A 20,321-nucleotide genomic window follows, 5' to 3' on the forward strand; every position below is an offset into this window, starting at 1 on the left:
GCTGGGGCCGCCGGGCCGCGCCTCGGCGACGGGCCGCCTGCTGCTGGACTGCGCGCCTCTGCTCCGCGCCGCCCGAGGAGGGCCTTCCCGGCCGCCGCCGGCCGCTCCGCTCGTCCTCCCCGGCGGCTCGTCCGCGGGCGGGCGGCGGCTGCGGCGCGCCAAGCAGCTGGTGTTGGAGGTGGGCGAGGGCAGCCTGCGGGACGGCTGCGCCGCCGGGGCGCGCCTGGAGTTCGACCTCAGCGAGCCGTTCGCCGGCTGGCTCCGCGCCGGAGACGGGCGGCTGCGGGTGCGGGTGATGCCCGAGCGCCGCGGAGCCGTTCCGGGCGGCGAGCGAGGGCTCTCGGCGGCCATCCGAGCCGCCCGCCCCCGCCTCCTCCTCCACGTCTCGGCGGCAGGTGAGCCGGGCGCTGCATGCCGGGCGCTGCCAGCTCCCCCCGCCGGCCGCGACTTCCCCTTGCGGCTCGTCCTTGCCGCCCAACGTACCGACGGGCTGGGGGGCCGGGAGGGCTGCTAGGAAGCGCAGAGGGGTTTGTGTGCAGTGCGGGCGTTGCGCCAGGCGACCGCAAATGGGACCCGAAGGTGGAAGTGTCGTTAGCCTCGGGGGAGCGAGGTCAGGCTGTCTGATGCTCCCCATCGTTTTTTGAGGGTGTGTTCTTTACTCCAAGGGCTGCGAGGGATTCCCAAGGTTATGTGCGGGCGAGCCTCGGGGAGCGGTGGAAGCATTCCGGAGCTCAGAGTGATACGCGAATGCTGTTGGGCATTGCTATCAGCGTTATTACCTTTTTCTAAACATATGATAGGTGACAGGCAAACGTCAAAGAAAACGGTTCTCTCCCAGCGTTTTTTTTTTTTTTTCAGCAGGGAGAGAGTTAATTTTCTTCCTAGTAGCTGGGAGGGTGCCGTGTTTTGGATGCGGGATGAGAATAATGTTAACACACGGTTGCTTCAGTTACTGCTGAGCAGTGCTGCGCAGAGCCGAGGACTTCCCAGCTTCTCACGCTGCCCTGCAAGCAGGCAGGGGCTGGGGGGCACGAGAAGCCGGGAGGGTACAGCGCAGGCACAGCTCACTCATGCAGGTCCCAGGGATGTCCTTACCATGTGGTGTCAACGCTGAGCAATAACGCCGGGGTAACGCTGGGGGGCTGTTGCTGCTCAGGGACTGGCTGGGCATCAGTTGGCTGGCGGTGAGCAATTGTGCTGTGCATCACCCATTTGGTGTATTTCTTGCTACTTTGAATTATTTTTTCTTTGTTATTAACCTGCCATTATCTCAACCCATCAGTTTTTGACTGCACCTTTCAGTTTTCTCCTCCATCCCACTGTGTGTGGATGAGCTGTTGGTGAGGTTCAGCCACAGTGAGCTGGCACTGAGTTGATTCCTGTCCCTTTTAATGCCACAGATGGTAGTTGGTGGACTGTATCAGCTACAGTATGACAAGAAGCCATGTATCTCAGGAGGCTCACATAGCACTGATTGGCATCTCTCTGAAGAGGAGACCCTGGCTCATATTTTTAGTCCTGGATGATAAGGATTGGAAGTCGGGGTAGGGGGCAGCTCCTCAATCCAATCCAAATCCTCAAATCGAATTTATAATTCGGGCAATGATCAGGAGAGATTTCCATCCTGCTTGTGCCTGGTACCTTTCACACAAGCTCTGATTCAGGCTCTCATACCAAGGTTGTAATAGCGAGGGGGTTGCAGGATCAAATAATTTGTCACTATGAGCTCAATTTGGTAGCTTTTATGAAGCTGTGGAGGTGCTGGTGGCGTGTCCCTGAGTGGTAGCCACTTATTGGATCACAAATCAAACCTAGGTACGTTTGCAGGTGGTGAGAGGAGTCAGTGCTGGGCTTTGAGTACAAAGTTGGAGCAACTGATTTTTTTTATGTTCAACTGTAAATCTGGGCCAGCTATGTGAGTAATTACCAATGGAACTCATTTCATTCCTTGCTGCCTGCAGCTAAAATCAAAGCAGACCATCAGAACAGTTTCTATGTGAATCAGTCTTATGCTCGGGGCTGAAGTGAGATGCCTGGCTTAGCCCTCCGTGGGCCAGTTTTGGCAGAGGTGAGGCAGAGATCACCTGCTGTACGGTGTCTGGGTGAGGCCAGTGCTCCCTCCCTGCCTTCTGCAGCTCTTGCCTCAATATGTTAGCATGAAAAATAGTTTTAAAATATTAATAAAGACACCTAAAGCCACTCCTCCTGCTCTTTTCTTTTTCTCTCTTTGGGAAATTCTTCATGAATTGCAGTTCCTTTGCCTTAAGGATCTCCCTCTTTGGCAGTGGAGATGCAGCCTTCGCTTTTAATGCTAGTTCAGCCCCAGTGACTTTAGCAGCGAGCGAGCTGGAGGGCACATAGCTGTCATCTTTGAGGATGAAGATGTGGTTTTTAACCTGGGTGAAGGATATCCTCATGATGAGCAGGTGCTGTGATGCTGTGAGTACAGCACGGAGCTTTAAGTGAAGTTCATCAGGCTCTGGGTGTCGTCCTCGCTGTTGAGAAATCCATGTTTTTGCTGAGAGATGAGCAGCAGTTAGCTCTGCCCAGTGAAATCATGCTGAAGGCAAGGCTCTGCTGCTTTTACTGCAATACAGCCTTGCAGAGTCCATTGCAGGGGATGCAGGAATAGGAGGAGCAGAAGGAATGCAGAGCTACCTATCTCACAGCAGTACCTTCTCCTAGCAGCTGTTCCTGACCTCCTGTAACAATTCCAGCTTCCTCCTGAATTCTGCACTGATGTTCCTGAAGTGCAGCATTGCTATTAAATTCTCCATCTGCTTTGCCAGTAATTAAACTGTAGTGTATTTATACCACGATATGGCTGTGCACATAGGTTTTTTTTCCATGTGCATATGGAATTGTGGAGGATGTTAAAAGTCCATTCCTTTTGCATTGTGAAGGTGCTGCCAGTATGAACACCACACATCGCTACCATCCTTAAATTTACACCACATAGCCCTGCTGCCAGCAGGATGTGCTGACACAGTGACAGCAGCACCAGCAGCATCCACCAGCCCATACGTGTGCAGATTCCAGCAATTATTATCACCATTGCAGCTAATTTGAACAGGGCTTAACTAAAGCCCTTCCTAAGGCAACTGAGCCTCTCCTACATTGCTTAAGCTAATTGGAAATGGATTTCAAACAATGCAATCCTCCCATCAACAGTGTACAGAGGCTTTAGTGATGTTGACACACTTAGTGATTTTCTTGTTTTTTTTTTTTCTTTTTCCAAAAGTGCTGGAGATGCCCAGGATTGCAGCACTTCCCAGGAAAAAAAATGTAATTACCTTGCTTAATTACTTTCACAAAATGATCCTCCCTGGGAATGGAGATTGAATTGTACATCAGGATGAGAAAAACCTGCAAGGAGCCGAATTCCCATTGAGTTTAAGGTTACAAAAGAGGCCTGTAAATAACGTTGTATTCTTTTTAGCTGTTGTGCTCTGATACTGGCTGAGAGGTATTTCACCAAAGTGAAGCTTTTCGCTTTTTGATAGCATATGTGGGGCATGAAGCAATTTGCCTCAGTGTGTTACCAAACACAGTTAGTAAAAGGTGTTCTTACCGGAGTGCTGTTGTTTAACAGTCAAGCCATTGAGTTCACAGGAATTTGTGCACTACTGTCCTGCAAGTGCTCTCAGTGCCTGGTTGCTCCACACTTCCATGGGCTTCATAGAGATCCAGAGCCCATCTGCGTTGGCCCTGCAGAAGCATTTGTATTTCATCATGTTAACACCATAGGTAACCAAATCATTTCCTGTAGGGTACCTGGTCCACAAGTGTTGCTAAATGCATCTTTGTTAAGTTTACTCAGGAAGCTTAATAAGCTGAAATGCCCATAAAACAACTTTCCGTGAGAACTAATTGCTGCTTACATATGCAAAGGTGGGAAGCATGTGTTAAAAAGGGGCATACAGGGATGAAAATGAGTCATTCCTTCCTCTAAAGGTCAGTGTACTTTAATTCATGAAGTAGACTTAACGTCCAATTTTGTTTCTTCAATAGCCATGGGTAACTTCTTATCCTCTGGTTAGGGGGAATATTACTCCTGCACCATGGCCTTCTTCTCCAATTTTATTAACTTGCCGCACGTACTCTCCCTGAAACTGCATTCACTGCATACCACCACTGTTATAACACTGAGACAATTTGGCTTTCCATCTTTAGGGTAGTGCTGCTGTGCACCTGAGCTCATCTGCAAGAGGAATTTCTTACATGAGATTAGAAAGAACTTCAGAGCGGAGGAAAATATGTTTTTGGAAGTAGATGTTTTGAAAATGAAAATCAGAGCTCTGAGCTGAAAGCTGACTGCAGTAAAGTCCCCGGTGTTTTCCACATATTTCTGAGGCATCAGCATTTGATCGAGATCTCAGTTGTATTTTTCTTTTCTTTTTGTTGTTTTTTTTTTGTTTTTTCTTTTTGCTTCCAAAGAACAAAGTTTGGAGTTGTGCCATGTAGAGCAGGAGGCTGTAAAAGGCTTCAATCACTTTCCAGTTGCTCTCTGTTATTCTCTCTTACACAGTCGAGGGATTGGATCTGGGATGTGAGATGTGATTTGCCTCTTCTGGTAAATCAGGCAAAACTCAGTCATTGCTGTAGGGCTTCTGAATGGCTTCCATTCTAGTGCAGGTAGTTCTCGTCTTTTCTGCTGGAGATTTAATGCCTTTCTTAGACATGTGTTAGTGCAAACTGAAGTTTTCTTCCACCCTTGGGTTAGAATACTGCATGCCAGTTACCAGTTGCTAAATTGCAATGAATCCAAACTGTGCCTAGGAACGTCTTTCTCAGCCCTCCTGCCCTAAGTATTGGGCCCACAGCAGCTCCTTGCAGAACACCACTCCCTTGTGCTCTCCAGAAACATGGATTTAGCCAGTCCACAGTGCCTGGTCTTGAAATGATGTTGCCTCCTGAAGAGGAAGGAAGCCAGTAGCACTGGGTTTGGCTGGGCTGCTGGGCAGGACAGCCCCAGGTCTCTGTGCTGTCTGCCCTAGTCCTGGCCAAGGCACTTACCTACCTGACCTGAATTTCATTCGCTCTTGGACACAACACATTGTTCTTATAAATATTCCTATTTGTAAGTTTGTTCAGTAAAAAGCTATAAACAGACACCCAAAAGAGCACAGTTTATTGGGTTTACTTTTTTATTATGTATGAAAATGTATAGCAGATTTTAAAAAGATACCTTCTCTAATCTTGCTGTGCTTTAATTTCCTCATCCTTAAATACAGAGAATTATACATCAGAGGAGTGCTGTAGGAAACTTTAGTGCTTTATTATACAAAGGTAGAAACACACTTCAGAGTCAGAGGTGGTCTTGCAGTGTCTGAATTGTATTTGAATGTAATCTCATCATTGGGCTCACTGCGTATCTTGCATGAATGTTGTATAATAGGAAGTATAATCCGTGTTTGTGATTGTTTGTGAATTGGTCAAAAAGTAATAGAGAAAGTGAGGGCTGTCTTTAGCTCTTATACATTTCACAAGTCATAAAATCGTAACTGAACCTTGTCATAGTTAAGAAACCACCACCTTCTCAATGTATCTGTGCTAACTCAGTTGGGCTGATGCTATTTAGGAGTCCATCTTGAGATTTCTTCCCAAGCAGCAGTTAAGCAGGTTAAACACTGCCTGGACACTTCCCAAGAATCTGCTTGGGCTACCCAGAACTTGGAGCACTGAGACTAGGGCACTGATGAGGGATATGTCTAGCAGCAAACGGTCCAAGTTGCCTTCCACATCTTTTTGCCCTCTGATCCATAGCAGCTGTTTGCTGAGGAGCTGCTCAGCAGGGCAGCAGTGCTGAGCCAAGAAAGGTCTGTTCTGAAATGTGCCACATTTGTCTTGCTCCTCTAATTCAAAAAAAACATGGTTGGAGAAAAATGTCATGGAAGTATAAATGCAGATTTGATAAGTCTGACCTTTCTTTTCCTCTGAACAATGAATGTCAGAAAGCTTAAAATGACAAGCTGGAATCGCTGCAAGTTATTTATGTGTTTAAATATTTAGGCAAGAAACACATTCTGAGACTAAAGTCTAATTTACATGGGTACTGTGATTTATGACTGAGGCAACTAAGTAGTTCCTTGGTTGTCACTATACTGCTTAGCATGGCTACTCAGAAATGTGCCGTGGCAGCACGGATAGGGCTTAGATATCTCTGCTTTCAGAAGCTATAATCTATGGCAGTGGTAGTGAAGGAGAACTGTTTTTACTTGTCCCTCCTGTGATGAGACATGTGGTTGAATTGTTCCAGCTGGATCCAGCAGATAGAGCTGGTGGCTTGCTCCACGGGCTCCAGGCTATTTTCTAACGGTAGACATTCCAAAGAAAATGGTAAACTGTTGCACGAAGATGGAATCAAGCATGGAAAAATAGGCGCTGAATGCAAAGCGATCCCTGTGGTGTGAAAATACCCGTTAGTATTTTGCATTTATTTTTACTACTGCCACTGACCTTTAATGTTTTACAAAGTAAAAATATTGAGTAGTTGCAGGAATCAGGTTCTGCTTTGACTCTCTAATTCTGACTTAATTATTTAGCAATGTTGGGTCTGCCATTAGTGAATATGGCAGTGAGAGAGCATGGAGGAAGAAAGAATCACGCAAGAAGTTGGAGGCAGCAGAGAGCTTTAACAGGAAATCCATCATTCCGTGGCACACACTTTGCTTAACAAGGGTAGTACTGATGGCTTCAAAATTCCATTGGGTGGAAGATGCTATTTTTTGCAGGTTACTTTCTAATAACTTCAATAAAGACAGTAGGATACAGTTTAACTCTTGAGATTTCTGATAAAAACTACAACAGCCTCCCATATTGATTTACTTCCATGTCTGCAGAGTTAATCATAGTGTTGCTATTTCCTTCCTGCTAAGGGATAGCCAACTTCTGAAACCTGAGATAACAGCGCTTTTGCCTGATGTTACAAAAGATTGGATTTCTGGTTTTGTAAAAACTATGAGCCATGCTTTTGCCTGTTAAAACACCATCCTTTCTTAAAGCCAAAAAGGCAAATTTAGCTTTTTAGGGAAGGGAAAACTTCATGGAGATGGTGTGAGAAGCTCTGTTTCTGATTTTCTGCTTAAGGTGTTGGAAATTAATACAGAATGTGGGATTTTAAATTATTTGTAGCTTTAGTGATGTGCCTATCTTCCAGGATTAGAAATGGCAAAATTGTGATGCTAGGCCTGAAGCTTTCAGCTAGATCTTTCTAGAAACAAAGGATATGCTCTTTGCAAGCCTGCCTCTAGCAGCTCTTCCAATTAGTCTGCTGATTGCAGAAGTCTTTCAGTGGCCACCCATTGCTTATGGCAAGGCAAAGGAGCTTTCCTGTCAAAACAAGTGGAAGTGCTTTGGACTTGGATATCCGCTGTAGCAATGCACTGTAAAGGGAGAGGTGTGGGCTCTCTCTGCAACCTTCTCACCATCTTCTTACTCACAAGCAGCTCTTTCCAGTCTCCCATCTTATAAAACTATGCCTTGTGAAAGAAAACCACGGCACTCTTTCTGAGTTATGAGCTGGGCAGAGGGAGAGATGATGGCTCTGCGGTGAGATGATCAGGTGAAGATATGGGAACACTTGGTCAGTGTGGGAAACGACATGGCTGTGTTTGGCTACTTGTACCATGTATTTCTGGAGGTCTGTTAGGAAGAGGTAATACCTTCTATACACATACTCAGTGATGTGTCCTGGTAAACATTTTGGAGCTGTTTATATTTTCCACGTCGTGCTCTTTCCAGGACTTCTTTGTCATTGGAGATTTCTTTCTAGCTGAGTTTTAAAAGTTTGCATGAGCTTTTATGAATGCAGCACTGTAGTGCCTGTGATATGCAGCTGAATACCTGTGATTTCACCTGTTGGAAACCACAGAGCTCTACAAGTTGCAACAGATTTCAGTACGTACATTGGCATTCACATGCTGTTGCTACTGGCCCTTTAAGTACCAAGCTATCTCAGATACATCAGAATGTCTGGGCTTTTTATAGCCCCTTTCATCTTACTTCTCAAAATTATTTAAACTTTATCTCCCTGCTGACATCTCTAAGTATTATTATATTTATTTTACGGAGAGACCGTAGAAACCAAAGATGGAAAAAGCAGTATTTGATAATGTTAGAAAGCAAATGTTGAATACAACTTTCTCACACTGAATGTACTAAATAGTGATGTTTCTTTTCTGTTTCCCACAAAAGGCCAGGAAAGAACAAGAAATTAGAGCTTAGAGTCTTACTAAAAACACTGCAGCAATTACTGGCAAAGCTACTTGGAACCCTCTTTGCTTCGAACTGTGTTGGCTACATTTGTCTTCTAAATAAACTTATTGGGTTGTGGGTTTTTGTTTCATTTTGTTGTTGTTTTGATCTGCTGAGCAGCTCCCTGTCTTCAGAAATTGCCTTCTGGTCTTTGCACTTGTATGACACCACGTGTCAGCATTAGGGAGCATGATGCAATGGTTATTTCTGAGGGACAATTCATTACTGACGCCAATTAAACTTGAAACTAATGAGAAGGGATTACGTTTCAAGGGTGAAGAAGAGGCCAGAATAGTTATTATAGGTTAATTATTATTCTAAAAGACTCGGTTTAAGTAACAGTTTGTTTTATCAACTTTTTTTGTTTTACATTGTGCAAGAGGCTTGTTTGAAGAGGAATCAAAATATAATTACTGCATTGACCTCATCTAGCTCTTGATCAGTAATCTCCTTTCATTAGCAAAAGGTTAATAAAATCTTTAAGAAAAGGAATTCCTTGGCTTCTCTTTTTGTAGACATTTCAGAATAGGTTTCCCTGCATGTATTTTCTATTACCCTTCTGCATGGGTTCCTTGGAGTACTTGTTATATTGTTGCAAAATGGAAGTATTTCATAAAGCATTGCCAATTTAAGGGTTACCTTGCCAAATAGGTGCATTACAGAGGTGGAGAGTGGATCTACAGTCAGGGCTGGCCCAAGCTTTGGCCCTGAAGTCAGAGCCTCTCTTTGTAAAGCACAAGAGCTTGAGGTTCACCTGGGCAATACGTCGGTTGGCAGGGCAATGAGGTGTCCGTGTAACGGTTAGCATTTGCTTAGCAACCGAGGAAGGGAGGAGATGAAGCTTGCTTTGCTCAGGAGCAATAGGCTCTCGCTGGGAAGCACTGTGGCTTTTGGTAGGGGAGGGCACGCATTGCTACGCTTTGCTTCTTCCCCGCTCTCTTGTCGTCACATTCCTCTTCTCAGCTCTTTGGAGAGATGAGATTCTTGCAGTTGTGTACTACAAAAAAGGAAGAGGAGAACTGGATTATTGATGATATTCTGATTGCAGAAAGTCAAATAAAATGTTTGTGGGCAGGGAGAATATCAGTCTTAATCAGCTGTAAGTGTTCGGGCAGCCCAAGTGCTCTATTAAGCAGCTGTCTGATGCGTTCTGGCTGGGGAACTGCTTTGCAGGTGGGGAGCTCACGCATTAACATGTGGGCTGGAAAGGCAGATGTGTCTGTTTTTGAAGCTGATCAAGGTGCTATGAGTAGCAGAAAGGTTCAGATAAATGGAAGGAGGTTGCAGTTTAGAGAAGCCCCTTAGTGTTGAGGTGATTTGACTACTAATTGCAGATTACAATCTGAGGTGCATCAGAGCATCTCAAAGGAGTGATGTTCACCAGTCCTCAACTCAAGAAAGGAGTTGTATCTTCCATCTGGGCGGTAATATAATGTTCTCAAATAAGATCTCTTGAATATCTATTTGTGTCACTAGATTCTGTCAAGGAGACAAAATTCAGCTCACTGGATTTTGGATAACATTTGAAGTGCCCAGTCCCTTTTGTGCTTAGAGTTTGAAACCACATGAAACAGTGAGCTTTTGATCAACCTTCTTCTGCTTTGCCAGCCATATACTGTTCTTTATCTCCTGAAACAAGGCAGCATTAAGTTTTAAGATTTGATTCAATAACATTTTATGGATAATAATTATGGCTGATATTAAGCCTTCAGCAACCAGTCTGTATGGAGACTTAATATATTGAGGTTTATTACTTTTTTTTAAGTCGGTTATAAAGCAGTGTCAACTATATGAAAAGAGGAAAAAGAAATATCAATGAACTCTGCTTCTCTGCAGGGTGTTCGTGTGCTTGCCACTTAATATTGCTAGCACAGTGGGAGTTTGCTGGTGAAAAGATTTTGTTTACAGAATCTGTTTGCGCAGCTGCAGAGATGTGATGAATGAATGAGTAAATGAGTGAGTACAGCAATCCTGTGCTGGGAAAGGGAATCCATTAATAGATAGCCCTTGGAAATCAATTGATCCCCCTTTTCATTTTAATAAGTGTGTGAACTCCAGCTTTTTCAGATCTGCTGTTTAGAGAAGAACTACACAATTTCCTCTGAGACTTATGGAAGTTCTTGACTCAATGGAAATTCTTCAGGTACCCCATATTAATGATTTTGGTGGGTTTCTCCATTTGTTTTCCAGAAGTTTAATAGAACTTCTCAAAGCACAGCTGTGTGTCATGATTGTTTATAGAGATGGTCCCCAAACCAAACTGAAGACCTTGTTGAGCAAAAGGAGGTTCTAATAGCTTAAGTTCTGAAATGCAATTGGATTATATAATATAAATTACAATATGAGAGAAAGGAAACGTGTTAGTTTCCATACAGGGTCAAGTTCTTCTGTTGTACCGGCACTGAAAAAGTCATCTGAAGGACTCAGGAGTGGATTCTTGCTCAGCTGAGCCTTGTGATATCAGTTAATGCATCATAAACTGTAAATGTACTGTACTTTATTGTTGCCTTTTTTTTTTTCTTGCCTTGCTCCTCCTTATTACTTTCTGTGCAAGGAAATCTACCTTCCCGGTAAGTTCAAATAAGATGCTGTCTGTTTGTGTCCTTTTTGCCTTTTTGATGGGAAAGCAGAAGGGAATTGTAAAGTGCTTTGGGAGTTACATAGAGGCCTTTCTTTGACATCCCTAAATATATGAGTAATGGGGTGCTTAGAAACAATTTTGTGTGTGATGGATGCTCAACAATAAGGAATCGCAAATTGTGGGCAGCAGAGCTTGGAGAGGAGAGCTGCTCAACAAGATTAATGGGAAGGGAGACCTTTAGTGTAATGAAAGACACAGCTCAGGCTTGAAAACAGACAATGACACACTAGATCGAGTCTTAAGGAGCTGGACAGTCAGGTTTCCTCTGTAGGCAATAATGCTATGGTTTTGTAGAGCCTCTTCCTGGGTAACAGAACAGCCATGAAACAAATGCATTGTAATTCCCAACTCAGCCACAGGAACCCACACCTCTACACCGAGGGATCAGATTATCTACGGGACTGCCTGTCAAGCTGGTCATAGGGATGTCAAAAGAAACCTTGAAATTTCATTTGATTGCAAGCAAATAAGGAGGGATTGAGTCTACAGTAGAATACAGATGAGCTTGAGCACTGTAGGATTTATTTTGTAACCAAAATAAAATTCTTTGAAGTATCTTACTGAGCATTTGGTATAACACTGAAGTCAGTGAGAGCCTCCTTGGATTTTATCTAGATAGATTTTCCTGCGAGGGCAAAAGCTCATGACCTTAGGCAAACTATGCAAATTAGAGGTAGTTAAAAACTAGGTCCCTTTTCAACTAATAATAAAATATACCTTTAAACTTTTATTAACTACTGGAAATATCATCAAGCTTAAAAGAGAACAAATGGATCTGTATTTTGATAGGTGATAATAATAATTTAAAAAACCCCCCACACAAAAAAGGTAAAAGTGTAGCTTGTATTTCATTTCCAGCTCACTTTAAGTTGCAAGCAGTCAGTAACTCTTGAGTATCATGACTAAGGGGGTATGATTGTGGAGCAGAATTGGTAAACTGTTCCTGGAACTGGCCACAGGATCATTGTTACGCCTGCCACTTTGATGATCTTTCTCTGACAAGGATAATAGCGTGTGGAAATGAAGCCAGCAAACATGTAAAATACATCTAAATATAGAGGACAAAACAAGTAATAACTGGGCCAGTAATCAGATGCAGAATGCCTTATCTGTAACTACAGTGGCTTGAAATATGGCTGGTAGATAAACATTAAGAGGACCATGAAGCTAAGAATAAATAGAGCAATATCCTCTAAACGGTAAACAGCTGAAGCATGAGACCCTGGAACGACATTCAGGACATACTGCATAAGAAAGATCTCTAAAATTTGTCAAGCAGATGTGCAGCTGGTAAGTAGATGAGTCACTGGGACACTGACTGAAATGCTAGGAGAAATAAATTACAGAGGGTTGCATTAGTGTAACTGAAGGCAGTATATTACTTTGCACTGAAGTGTAGCATTCTGTAGAGAAAGCAACAACAGTCATCCTATAGAGTCACTGAATGGCTGAGGTTGGAAGGGACTTGAAGGTCATTCAGTTTCACCACCCTGCTCTGGGCGGGGTTGCCACCTACTAGATCAGTCTAGTATGATCAAACTAAATGGAGATGTGCCACAGATTTATGCTGTAGCATACAGGGAGCAGGGGGTTCTCTTCCATGCACTCGTAATTTCCAGGTCTTGAACTGGAGTTTGACGGAGGCATAAGCCAACTGAAGTCAATGGCATCTTCTGATTGTACACCTGCTTCACTCTCTTGCTCTCAGATACATGCAGACTGGACAGAAAGAATCTTCCCTGCTTTTTGCTACCAGGCTGTCTGCTGTTAGTGCATTGCAAGACACAGCAACAGCACAGCAAAGTTTGGTTTCTTTTGTGGCAGAAGATTAAAAATTGTTCCTTTTCAGGCTTTTTTTTTTTAAATCATCTTAGGATGATGAGCAAAAGAAGATGCTGCTAAGTTTAGCCACTAGAGTAGTGTTGTCCTTTCACTGGCCAAACAAGCGTGTGAGATGCTGAGAGCCCTTGTTCTTGAAGTCTTGTCATTGCACTGTGGACAGTGTGGTATAAACTGCTGCTCATGGGTGTTAGCAGTTAAACACACCTGTGGTATCCTCAGTCTGGGTTCTGAGCTGAATGAAGACAAGAGAGATATAATCCTACTGAATGCAAAGCAAAAAAACATCAGCTCTCCAGAGCCCAGGAGGAAAGTATTTGTCTGTCTTATCATAATATGCCTAAATTAAAAGATATGGAAAGTTCTGATAATCACCTTCTAAAAACTTCATATCCTCTGTTCATTAAGTGCTATCTCTCTGAAGACTTAGTCTCAACTTTTTTACCTTTACTTAATGTGAAATTATGTTCAGTTTGTCCCCAAGGTACCCTTCCCCTTTCCCACCCTGACTGTGCTGCTGTGGCCATGCCTTCTTAATACTTTTACATGGTATTCCACACCTCAAACTAAGAACGTCAATAAATTTACCCTTTTATGCCTCATGGTAAAAGTCCTAAGTGTCTGATATTGACATTATTTCCAGTAACCTTTTGTCACTGAAAAGTGTGGAAATAAGATTGTTTTCTTTTTCTTTTTTTCTCCCAATAGATTAAAAGGATTGGAAGGGGTAGAATGAGACAATATACTTTCTGAAAAGAAAAAGTCAACTAACTTGAAATGTCTCTAAAAGCATAATTCACTTTTTACTTGAGAAGGAAGAGAAAGAAAATGCCTTGTTGGAATCATAGAATCATTGGAGTTGTAAGAGAACCTTAAAGGCCATCTGGTCCAACTGCCCTGCAATGAACAGGGACACCTGCAGCTTCATCAGTGCAATGCTCAGAGCCCCATGCAGCCTGACCTTGAATGTCTCCAAGGATGAGGCATCCACCCCTTTTAGTTTGAAACCATTTTCCCTTTTCACAACACACCCTGCTAAAGAGTGCCCCCTTCTTTCTTCTAGACCCCCTTTAGGTACTGAAAGGCCACTCTCAGGTCTCCTTGGAGTCTTCTCCAGTAAGAACAGCCCCAGCACTCTCAGCCTGTCCTCAGAGGGAGGTGTTCCATCCCTGGGATCATTTTTGCAGCCCTCCCATGGATATGTTCCAACAGGCCCATGTCTCTCCTGTACTGAGGACTCCACATCTGGATGCAGTCCTCCAGGTGAGGTCTCACAGCGCAGAGCAGAGGGGCAAGATCAGCTCCCTCACCTTGCTGGCCACGCTGCTTTGGATGTGGCCCACAGTACAGCTGGCTTTCCGGGCTGCAAGGGCACAATACTGACTCATGTCCAGACTGTCATCCAGCTGTACTTCCAAGTCCTTTCTGGTAGGGCTGTACTCTATTCTTTTACCGCTCAGCTAATGTTGATAGTGGGAGTTCCATGACCCAGGTGCCAGACCTTTGTTGAACCTCTTGAGGTTCATATGTGCCCACTGCTTAGGTGTGTCAACAGCACCACACAGCTTTGTATCATCCGTAGACTTGCTGAGGATGCATTGATCCCATTTTTGATGTCATTGATAGAGATGTTTAAGAGCATAAGTTCCTGCCTCTAAATTTGTTTCTGGGTAACTGGTATAGCCAGACCTATCTACAGAGATAAAGAGTTAAAAATCTTGTCCCTTAGCTGTCTTTCATAAACACTGCAACTCCTTTCCAAAGGGGATTCCAAATCCCTTTCTCCAAGCATTTGGAGGGGATATTTTGGGGTCCATATTAAAATATTCAAGGAAAGGAAGAAATAATATTGACAGAGCAAATTATAAATAAGTCACATGAACAGAGTTATCAGGAGGAAGAGCGTGCAAAGTACCTAAAAAGTTGTGAAAAGTGGTCCAGGTGCAGGGGAACTGTTAGGTAAGGGCATGAACTGGTGATTGAGCACCTGGTGAAGGGGTGTGCCTGGCCCAGGGAGCACAGGAACATTGTTTGCACCTGTGCTCAACAACTGACCCAAAGGTCAGCCTGGGCTCATATAAGGGCAGCCACTGAAGGGATTGCATCATTGTGGACCTAAGTTGCTTCTTGAGAAGGAGTGTTGTGTATTCAGAGAGCCCTTCCAGCAGTTTGGTGAGTTCAACTCTTCTTTCTGTTTATGACTATTGGCTTACCTGCAGAAATGTTGTCTGGTATTACCAAGAGCCTGTCAGAAGCAATTTTGCTTCCTTGTGTGCAAAACACAAAGGTATTTTAAAAGGTGATTCCTTTTTAGTTGTAATTTGTTGCATTAGTCCAGGTTTGGAACAATTGAGGAATATATATATATTTCAGTCTCTAAACTTGTCCAACTGGGGCTTCTTTCAAACAATGTCCTGGGAAACGCTCACTTTATTCATAGTTTTTGTTTCATAGCAAGGTTTCTCTCTTATAAGAGCACTGTACTGTTTTAGACACTATAAACTCATTCTGCATCAGGATTTTGGTACTAATGCTCTAAGAAGAAGAACTTTATATAGTGAGTTTTGAGCTGCTTCAGGAATGTCCCAGGGCTAGCAGAAAAGCCTGGCTTTCAAGTTAGCTTTGAGAACGTGAAGATCTTTATTTAGACCTTTATTCCTCACCTGCCATCCATGGTCACCACTTGACTAAATCCTGTTTCCAGATTGCTATGGATGCTTTCTTAATGCTGGAGTGATTAGAGGGTCTTTAGGGCAGAATCCTGCAGTGTCTGGAAGTTTTTCCCCTGGGCAAAGCACAGGTGTCTCTTGTTTCACTGTGGCATCCATTATTGTTCTAAAGATTGCTGGGGTCACAAATAGGGAATTTCAGCAATTCCTTTTAGTGCGTGCCTAAGAACAGGGAGGTGCTGTGTGCAGCCCAGGGTTGGGCTGAGTGATTCCCTGTGGGTCCCTTCCATCTCAGGATAGTCCTTGATTCTGTGACTGGTCCCACACAGATCTTCCTTAATGCAACTTCCTCCAAAGGTTTCTTCCTGAGTCCTGTTTTTTATATTGCTTTTCTGAGCATGTAAATCTTCTCTCAAAGGCACTCCATAAGAGCAGAGTGCTACTGTTCTTCTGAGTAGTGGGAGAATTGTGTCAAAGCTCAGGGAGGCTCACAGCATGGTGATAAACTGTCTTGTCAAGTTTTTTGCTGGTTAAATGGAAAATGAGTCGAGCATCTTTACCCTTCAATGTGGAGAGAGAGGTAAGGGCAGTTTCAGTGTTTCAGACTCTGCCACGAACATCCATGAAATGAAGAGGTGTTGTTATTTTTAGCTGATGTTTTCATAGTGAGAGACTTTTTTTCTAGCTTCTATGTTTATTTATTTATTTATTTTCTGAATATGTATTTAATGATGTATTAAAAAGTTAAGATTCCATCTGTTAACAATATTCTTTGAAATGCAATTTTAATCATCTGATAACCTTATGCTCAGGCTGAGCTATTTCATCAAAACAGGTCAGACTGCCACTCAATAAAATAACAAATTGCTGTATTTGAGTGTGATGGGAAGTTGTTCTGTAAGCAGTTCCATAGCCTTACATGATTACACTCTTTTCAGTAAAACGACAACATCAGTGAATCTTGCTGTCTTACTGAAATGGGAGGGAATTAGAAGTGGATTTGGCTGTCTCCCAAGGTTGTTCACGCTGAATAGGTTCTGTTCTAATGTGTCATCTGGGAGCATCTCTGATACTGCCAGGAAGATAGGAAACTGACCTAACATGTATTCTTCAGTCTTCTATATTTGAATGCTTTGCATAGTTTGCTTTGTTCTTCATTTTGTAAGGACCTCATATAATGCTCTGGTTAGGGCTGATAACCAGGGTAGCGGTACACATTTCAAATCAGCTTGGTGTGTCTGTCAGGTCAGCTATGGGCAGTGATGGGTTGCACTGTCAGCTGTGACCTCTGCTTCCCCTCCTCACTCTTGTGTCTTCTGCCCCAGTTGAAACTGTATGTAATGGAACATCAGCTGAGAGGTACCTGAAGATCATGGGTCTGCTTTCTACAGGTGGGGGTATGTGGAGTGTAAACATCTAGACTGTTAGCGTTCGTCTGAGGAGGTGGAGATCTGCTTTCAACAACACCAAGAACTCCAATGAGTCTGTCTTTGTGGTTCCCAAGCGAGGTTTGGTCAGGCTTTTTTAGAGCAGCTTGAGCTGTGGTGTTACTGTGTGGCTTACACGTTATTAAACTTTCCTCTTTTCTGTGAACGTCATCGGCATGAACATCTTTGCTGCTCAGAATACTGCATTCAGATTTATGATACTCTGCATACATGGCTGTTCACAATGCACATCAGCAGAATAAAGTGGTGTGCAAAGCAAGGGACTCATTAGGAGAGTGACAAATTCTTGACAAGATCATTGAGTCCCGAGTGAGTTCTCTAAGTGCTTTAGGGCATGACTCGGATATCTGTTTGTCACACAGGACTGGTATTTGGTTTGCTCACAGAGACAGTGCTTCACAGCATTGACACAATCCAGCTCTGTGAGTAGATCAGTGACCCTACTGCTGTTTAACATTTGGATGGCAGTACAGCTCAGCTGAGAATGGAGTCATAAAATGTGGGTTGCAGGTAGGAATGGCAGTTGGTGAGGGAGCACAAGGTGACAGTGGAACTGCTCAGATTAGCAAATGGGGGCATTGCAGCTGCTTGTGCTCTAATTGCATTTCTCCAGATGTTCCTGTGATGTGCAGTAGAATCCAAGCAGTCTGTAGGCACGATGTATTTCAGTGTTCATCTTTCTGAACATTTTTTTGTCATCTGTAGAGAAGAGAGAATTTAAGAACCTCAGTCACTTCTTCTGCACTACCAAATGAGCTCTGTTGTTCTGAAGTTACATTTCCTGTTTTTTGAGGTTGGGTTTTTTTTTTTTTTTTCCTTTGCATTTTCTTTTCACATTAAGATCAGCAAAAGCTCTTTCTGGGAAGCCTGATTAAAATGCAGTTCCTCCCAGGAAAGAAAAGAAAATAGTATTTTCAGCATCAAAAGAGATCACAAAATTATCATGGAAAAAATGAAATGAATTTTAAAGATTATGCGTTGCAGGAAAGTAGGTAAGAGTGACCTCAGGGCTTTCTTCTGATAGTAAAGTAGTTTGGGTTGTTTTGAATAGACATCTGCTAGGAGTATAAGTGACAAAGCATGTAAGAAACAAAAAGTGTCTTTTATTGGGATTAGCTTTAAGAGAGCCATGAAGATAACTAACTTATTTGTGAAAAATATCCTTTTCTATATATTAACAAACACAAAACACCACCACCAACAAAAACCCCAAACAGCAAACAAATGCTGTAAGAAGCCATAACTGCTGTTTCTCTTCAGCTACATTCTGTTAGCCCTGCTGGGAACACAGAGATGGGTTCCAGCTCTGCTGCAAGTCTTTGCCTCCTAGGATTGTACTGGGGCATTGGCAGCTCAGGCTGTGTAAATACAAACACTGCTTTCCTGTTTTGCTCTTCTGAGCTTTGTGTTCTTTTGTAGTGGTGTAATTAATCATCCATTGCCCAAATTATATTTGGGTCTTAGCTCTGTTTTCCAAAAAAATAAAAATAATAATAAAAAAACAAACCCCAAACAAAACAAATCTCAGGAAAATATTATTTCTAAGTTCTGGAGTTGGCCTTTTTGGTGCTGCGAAAGGTATAGAAGAGAAAGGATTCCGGTGGCATTAAATATCTTCTATGTAGCATGTGACCAGAATCTTATTTGATTAATGACCAAAACTTTGAATAATGGCCTTTTTGTATGCCTGATCTGGAGGCTTGTTTGTAGAGGAAAAAATGAATTCAACAAGATATCACTATTTTGTTCTTACATTCTGAAAAGTCTGAGACCTCAGTCCGGAAGGCTTTTCCAGCTCTACTCTAACCCTCATCTGTAACCAACTCTTCCGTTTTTCTCAAAGCTATATTTCAGACATGCATGTATTTCACAGGAATGGAAAATCTTGGTTATTTTTTGCTAACAATAATAATGCTTCCCAAGGGCCCGTGTTTTATCAACAGCTGAAAAAAAAGAAAAAGTGTTCTGCATTCTAGAGTGTCTCTAACAGTTCAGCTTGGAGCAATGTTATGCATACCTTGAAAGCAGTGATGACTGTCTTTCCAGGGTCTTTCATCAGTCATTCAAGTTAAGTTGTGCAAAATCCAACTGGCCTGTCTATAATAACTAGAGGCAAATAGCTTTGAATTGTCATTTTGATAAATTTTGGAGTATTGGCAGTGTTATAGCCTACGGAGCCAGGCATCTGAGCATTTCATCTATCAGTGTCATTATGAAATACCTTAAAAGAACATGGGCAATGTGTCCTGGCCATTTGATAAATCTTATTTATACGAATGACTGGATTTTGTGTGGTATCATAATCTACTGAACTCTAATAGCTTATATCCTTTGCTTCAAGAGTAGCTGTTAGAACCAGGTGTTTAATAGGTCTGAGTAGTGTTTTTCAGCACTCTTAGGTTTTTATGTCAGTGAATGAATTTTTATGGTGAATGCCACAGCAATGATCAACCTACATGTTGTATGCATGATTTTAACCATTTTTAGTGATCAAAACTGCTCTTGCTAAACTTCACGTGGCTGGTGACTGCACAGCCCTCAGATTTGCTAAGATCCCTCTGCAAGGCCTTTCTGCCTTTGAGGGATTCAACAACTCCTCCCAGTTTGCATTGTCTGCAAACTTACTTAAACATATCACTGATGAAAATGTTAAAGAAGGCTATCCCTAAACTGGAGCCCTGTGGGACTCGCTAGTGACTGGCTGTCAACCTGATTTATTATAACCCTTTGGGCCCAACCTGTCAGACAGTTGCTCACCCATTGCATCATGCCTTTGTCTAGCTGTATGCTGGGCATTTTGTTCAGAGGGGTACTGTGAGAAACAGCATCATTGCTGAAATCTAAAAAGATCACACCAACTGCCTTCCCTTGGTCAACTAGGTGGGTAACCATATTGTAAAAGGAGATAAAGTTTGTTAAACAAGGCATTTATTTTGTCTCAGGAAAGTTGCAGGAATTGTGCAGAGGACAGCAAACAGCACAGGCATCCATATAAAGAGATCACAGGAACACCAAGGTTGGAAAAGACCTACAAGATCACCCAGACCAACCATCCACCTATCACCAATAGTTCTCACTAAACCATATCCCTCAACACAAAATCCAAATGTTCCCTGAACGCCTCCAGGGTCGGTGATTCCACCACCTCCCTGGGCAGCCCATTCCAGCGCCTGAAGAGACTTGTGAGCTGGTGGGGTAGTGTTGGAGTGATGTTGGGTTGCCTATTAGAAATGAGAGTTTCTATCTCAGTTTTTTTGCTTCTTTTCAGTTCTGTATTGATGGAAGAGCCAGTTCTCATTAGTAGTCTTTACACTTGCTGTGCGTCTGTTTTATGGCTATGGTCTGCGTGGTCTTTGGCAGTGGACTAGATGGGCTTTTTAGGTCTCTTCCAACGAGAATTTTTCTATTCCAAAAAAATCTTGAGTGTACCAAGCATCTCCAACATAGCACTACAAGCTGGATATACAT

At 43.0% G+C, this 20,321-nt stretch overlaps 1 protein-coding gene across 2 annotated transcripts in view; it reads left to right on the plus strand.

Moving 5' to 3' along the window:
* The first annotated feature begins 259 nt into the window (after positions 1-259).
* The window catches only part of ALK (ALK receptor tyrosine kinase), a 290,599-nt gene continuing 270,537 nt past the window's right edge, over positions 260-20,321 (plus strand). The window contains exon 1 of one of the 2 annotated variants that reach the window (XM_052682078.1): positions 260-395. In XM_052682078.1, coding sequence (XP_052538038.1) covers positions 296-395 — 100 coding nt within the window. In that variant the 5' untranslated portion in view covers positions 260-295. Of the gene's footprint in view, positions 396-14,877; positions 14,909-20,321 lie in introns of those variants that run through there. The other variant, XM_052682056.1, reaches the window with a different exon arrangement.

The sequence above is a fragment of the Tympanuchus pallidicinctus genome, unplaced genomic scaffold (assembly GCF_026119805.1).
Source record: "Tympanuchus pallidicinctus isolate F22 unplaced genomic scaffold, pur_lepc_1.0 scaffold1, whole genome shotgun sequence".
NCBI classification, from domain to species: domain Eukaryota; kingdom Metazoa; phylum Chordata; class Aves; order Galliformes; family Phasianidae; genus Tympanuchus; species Tympanuchus pallidicinctus.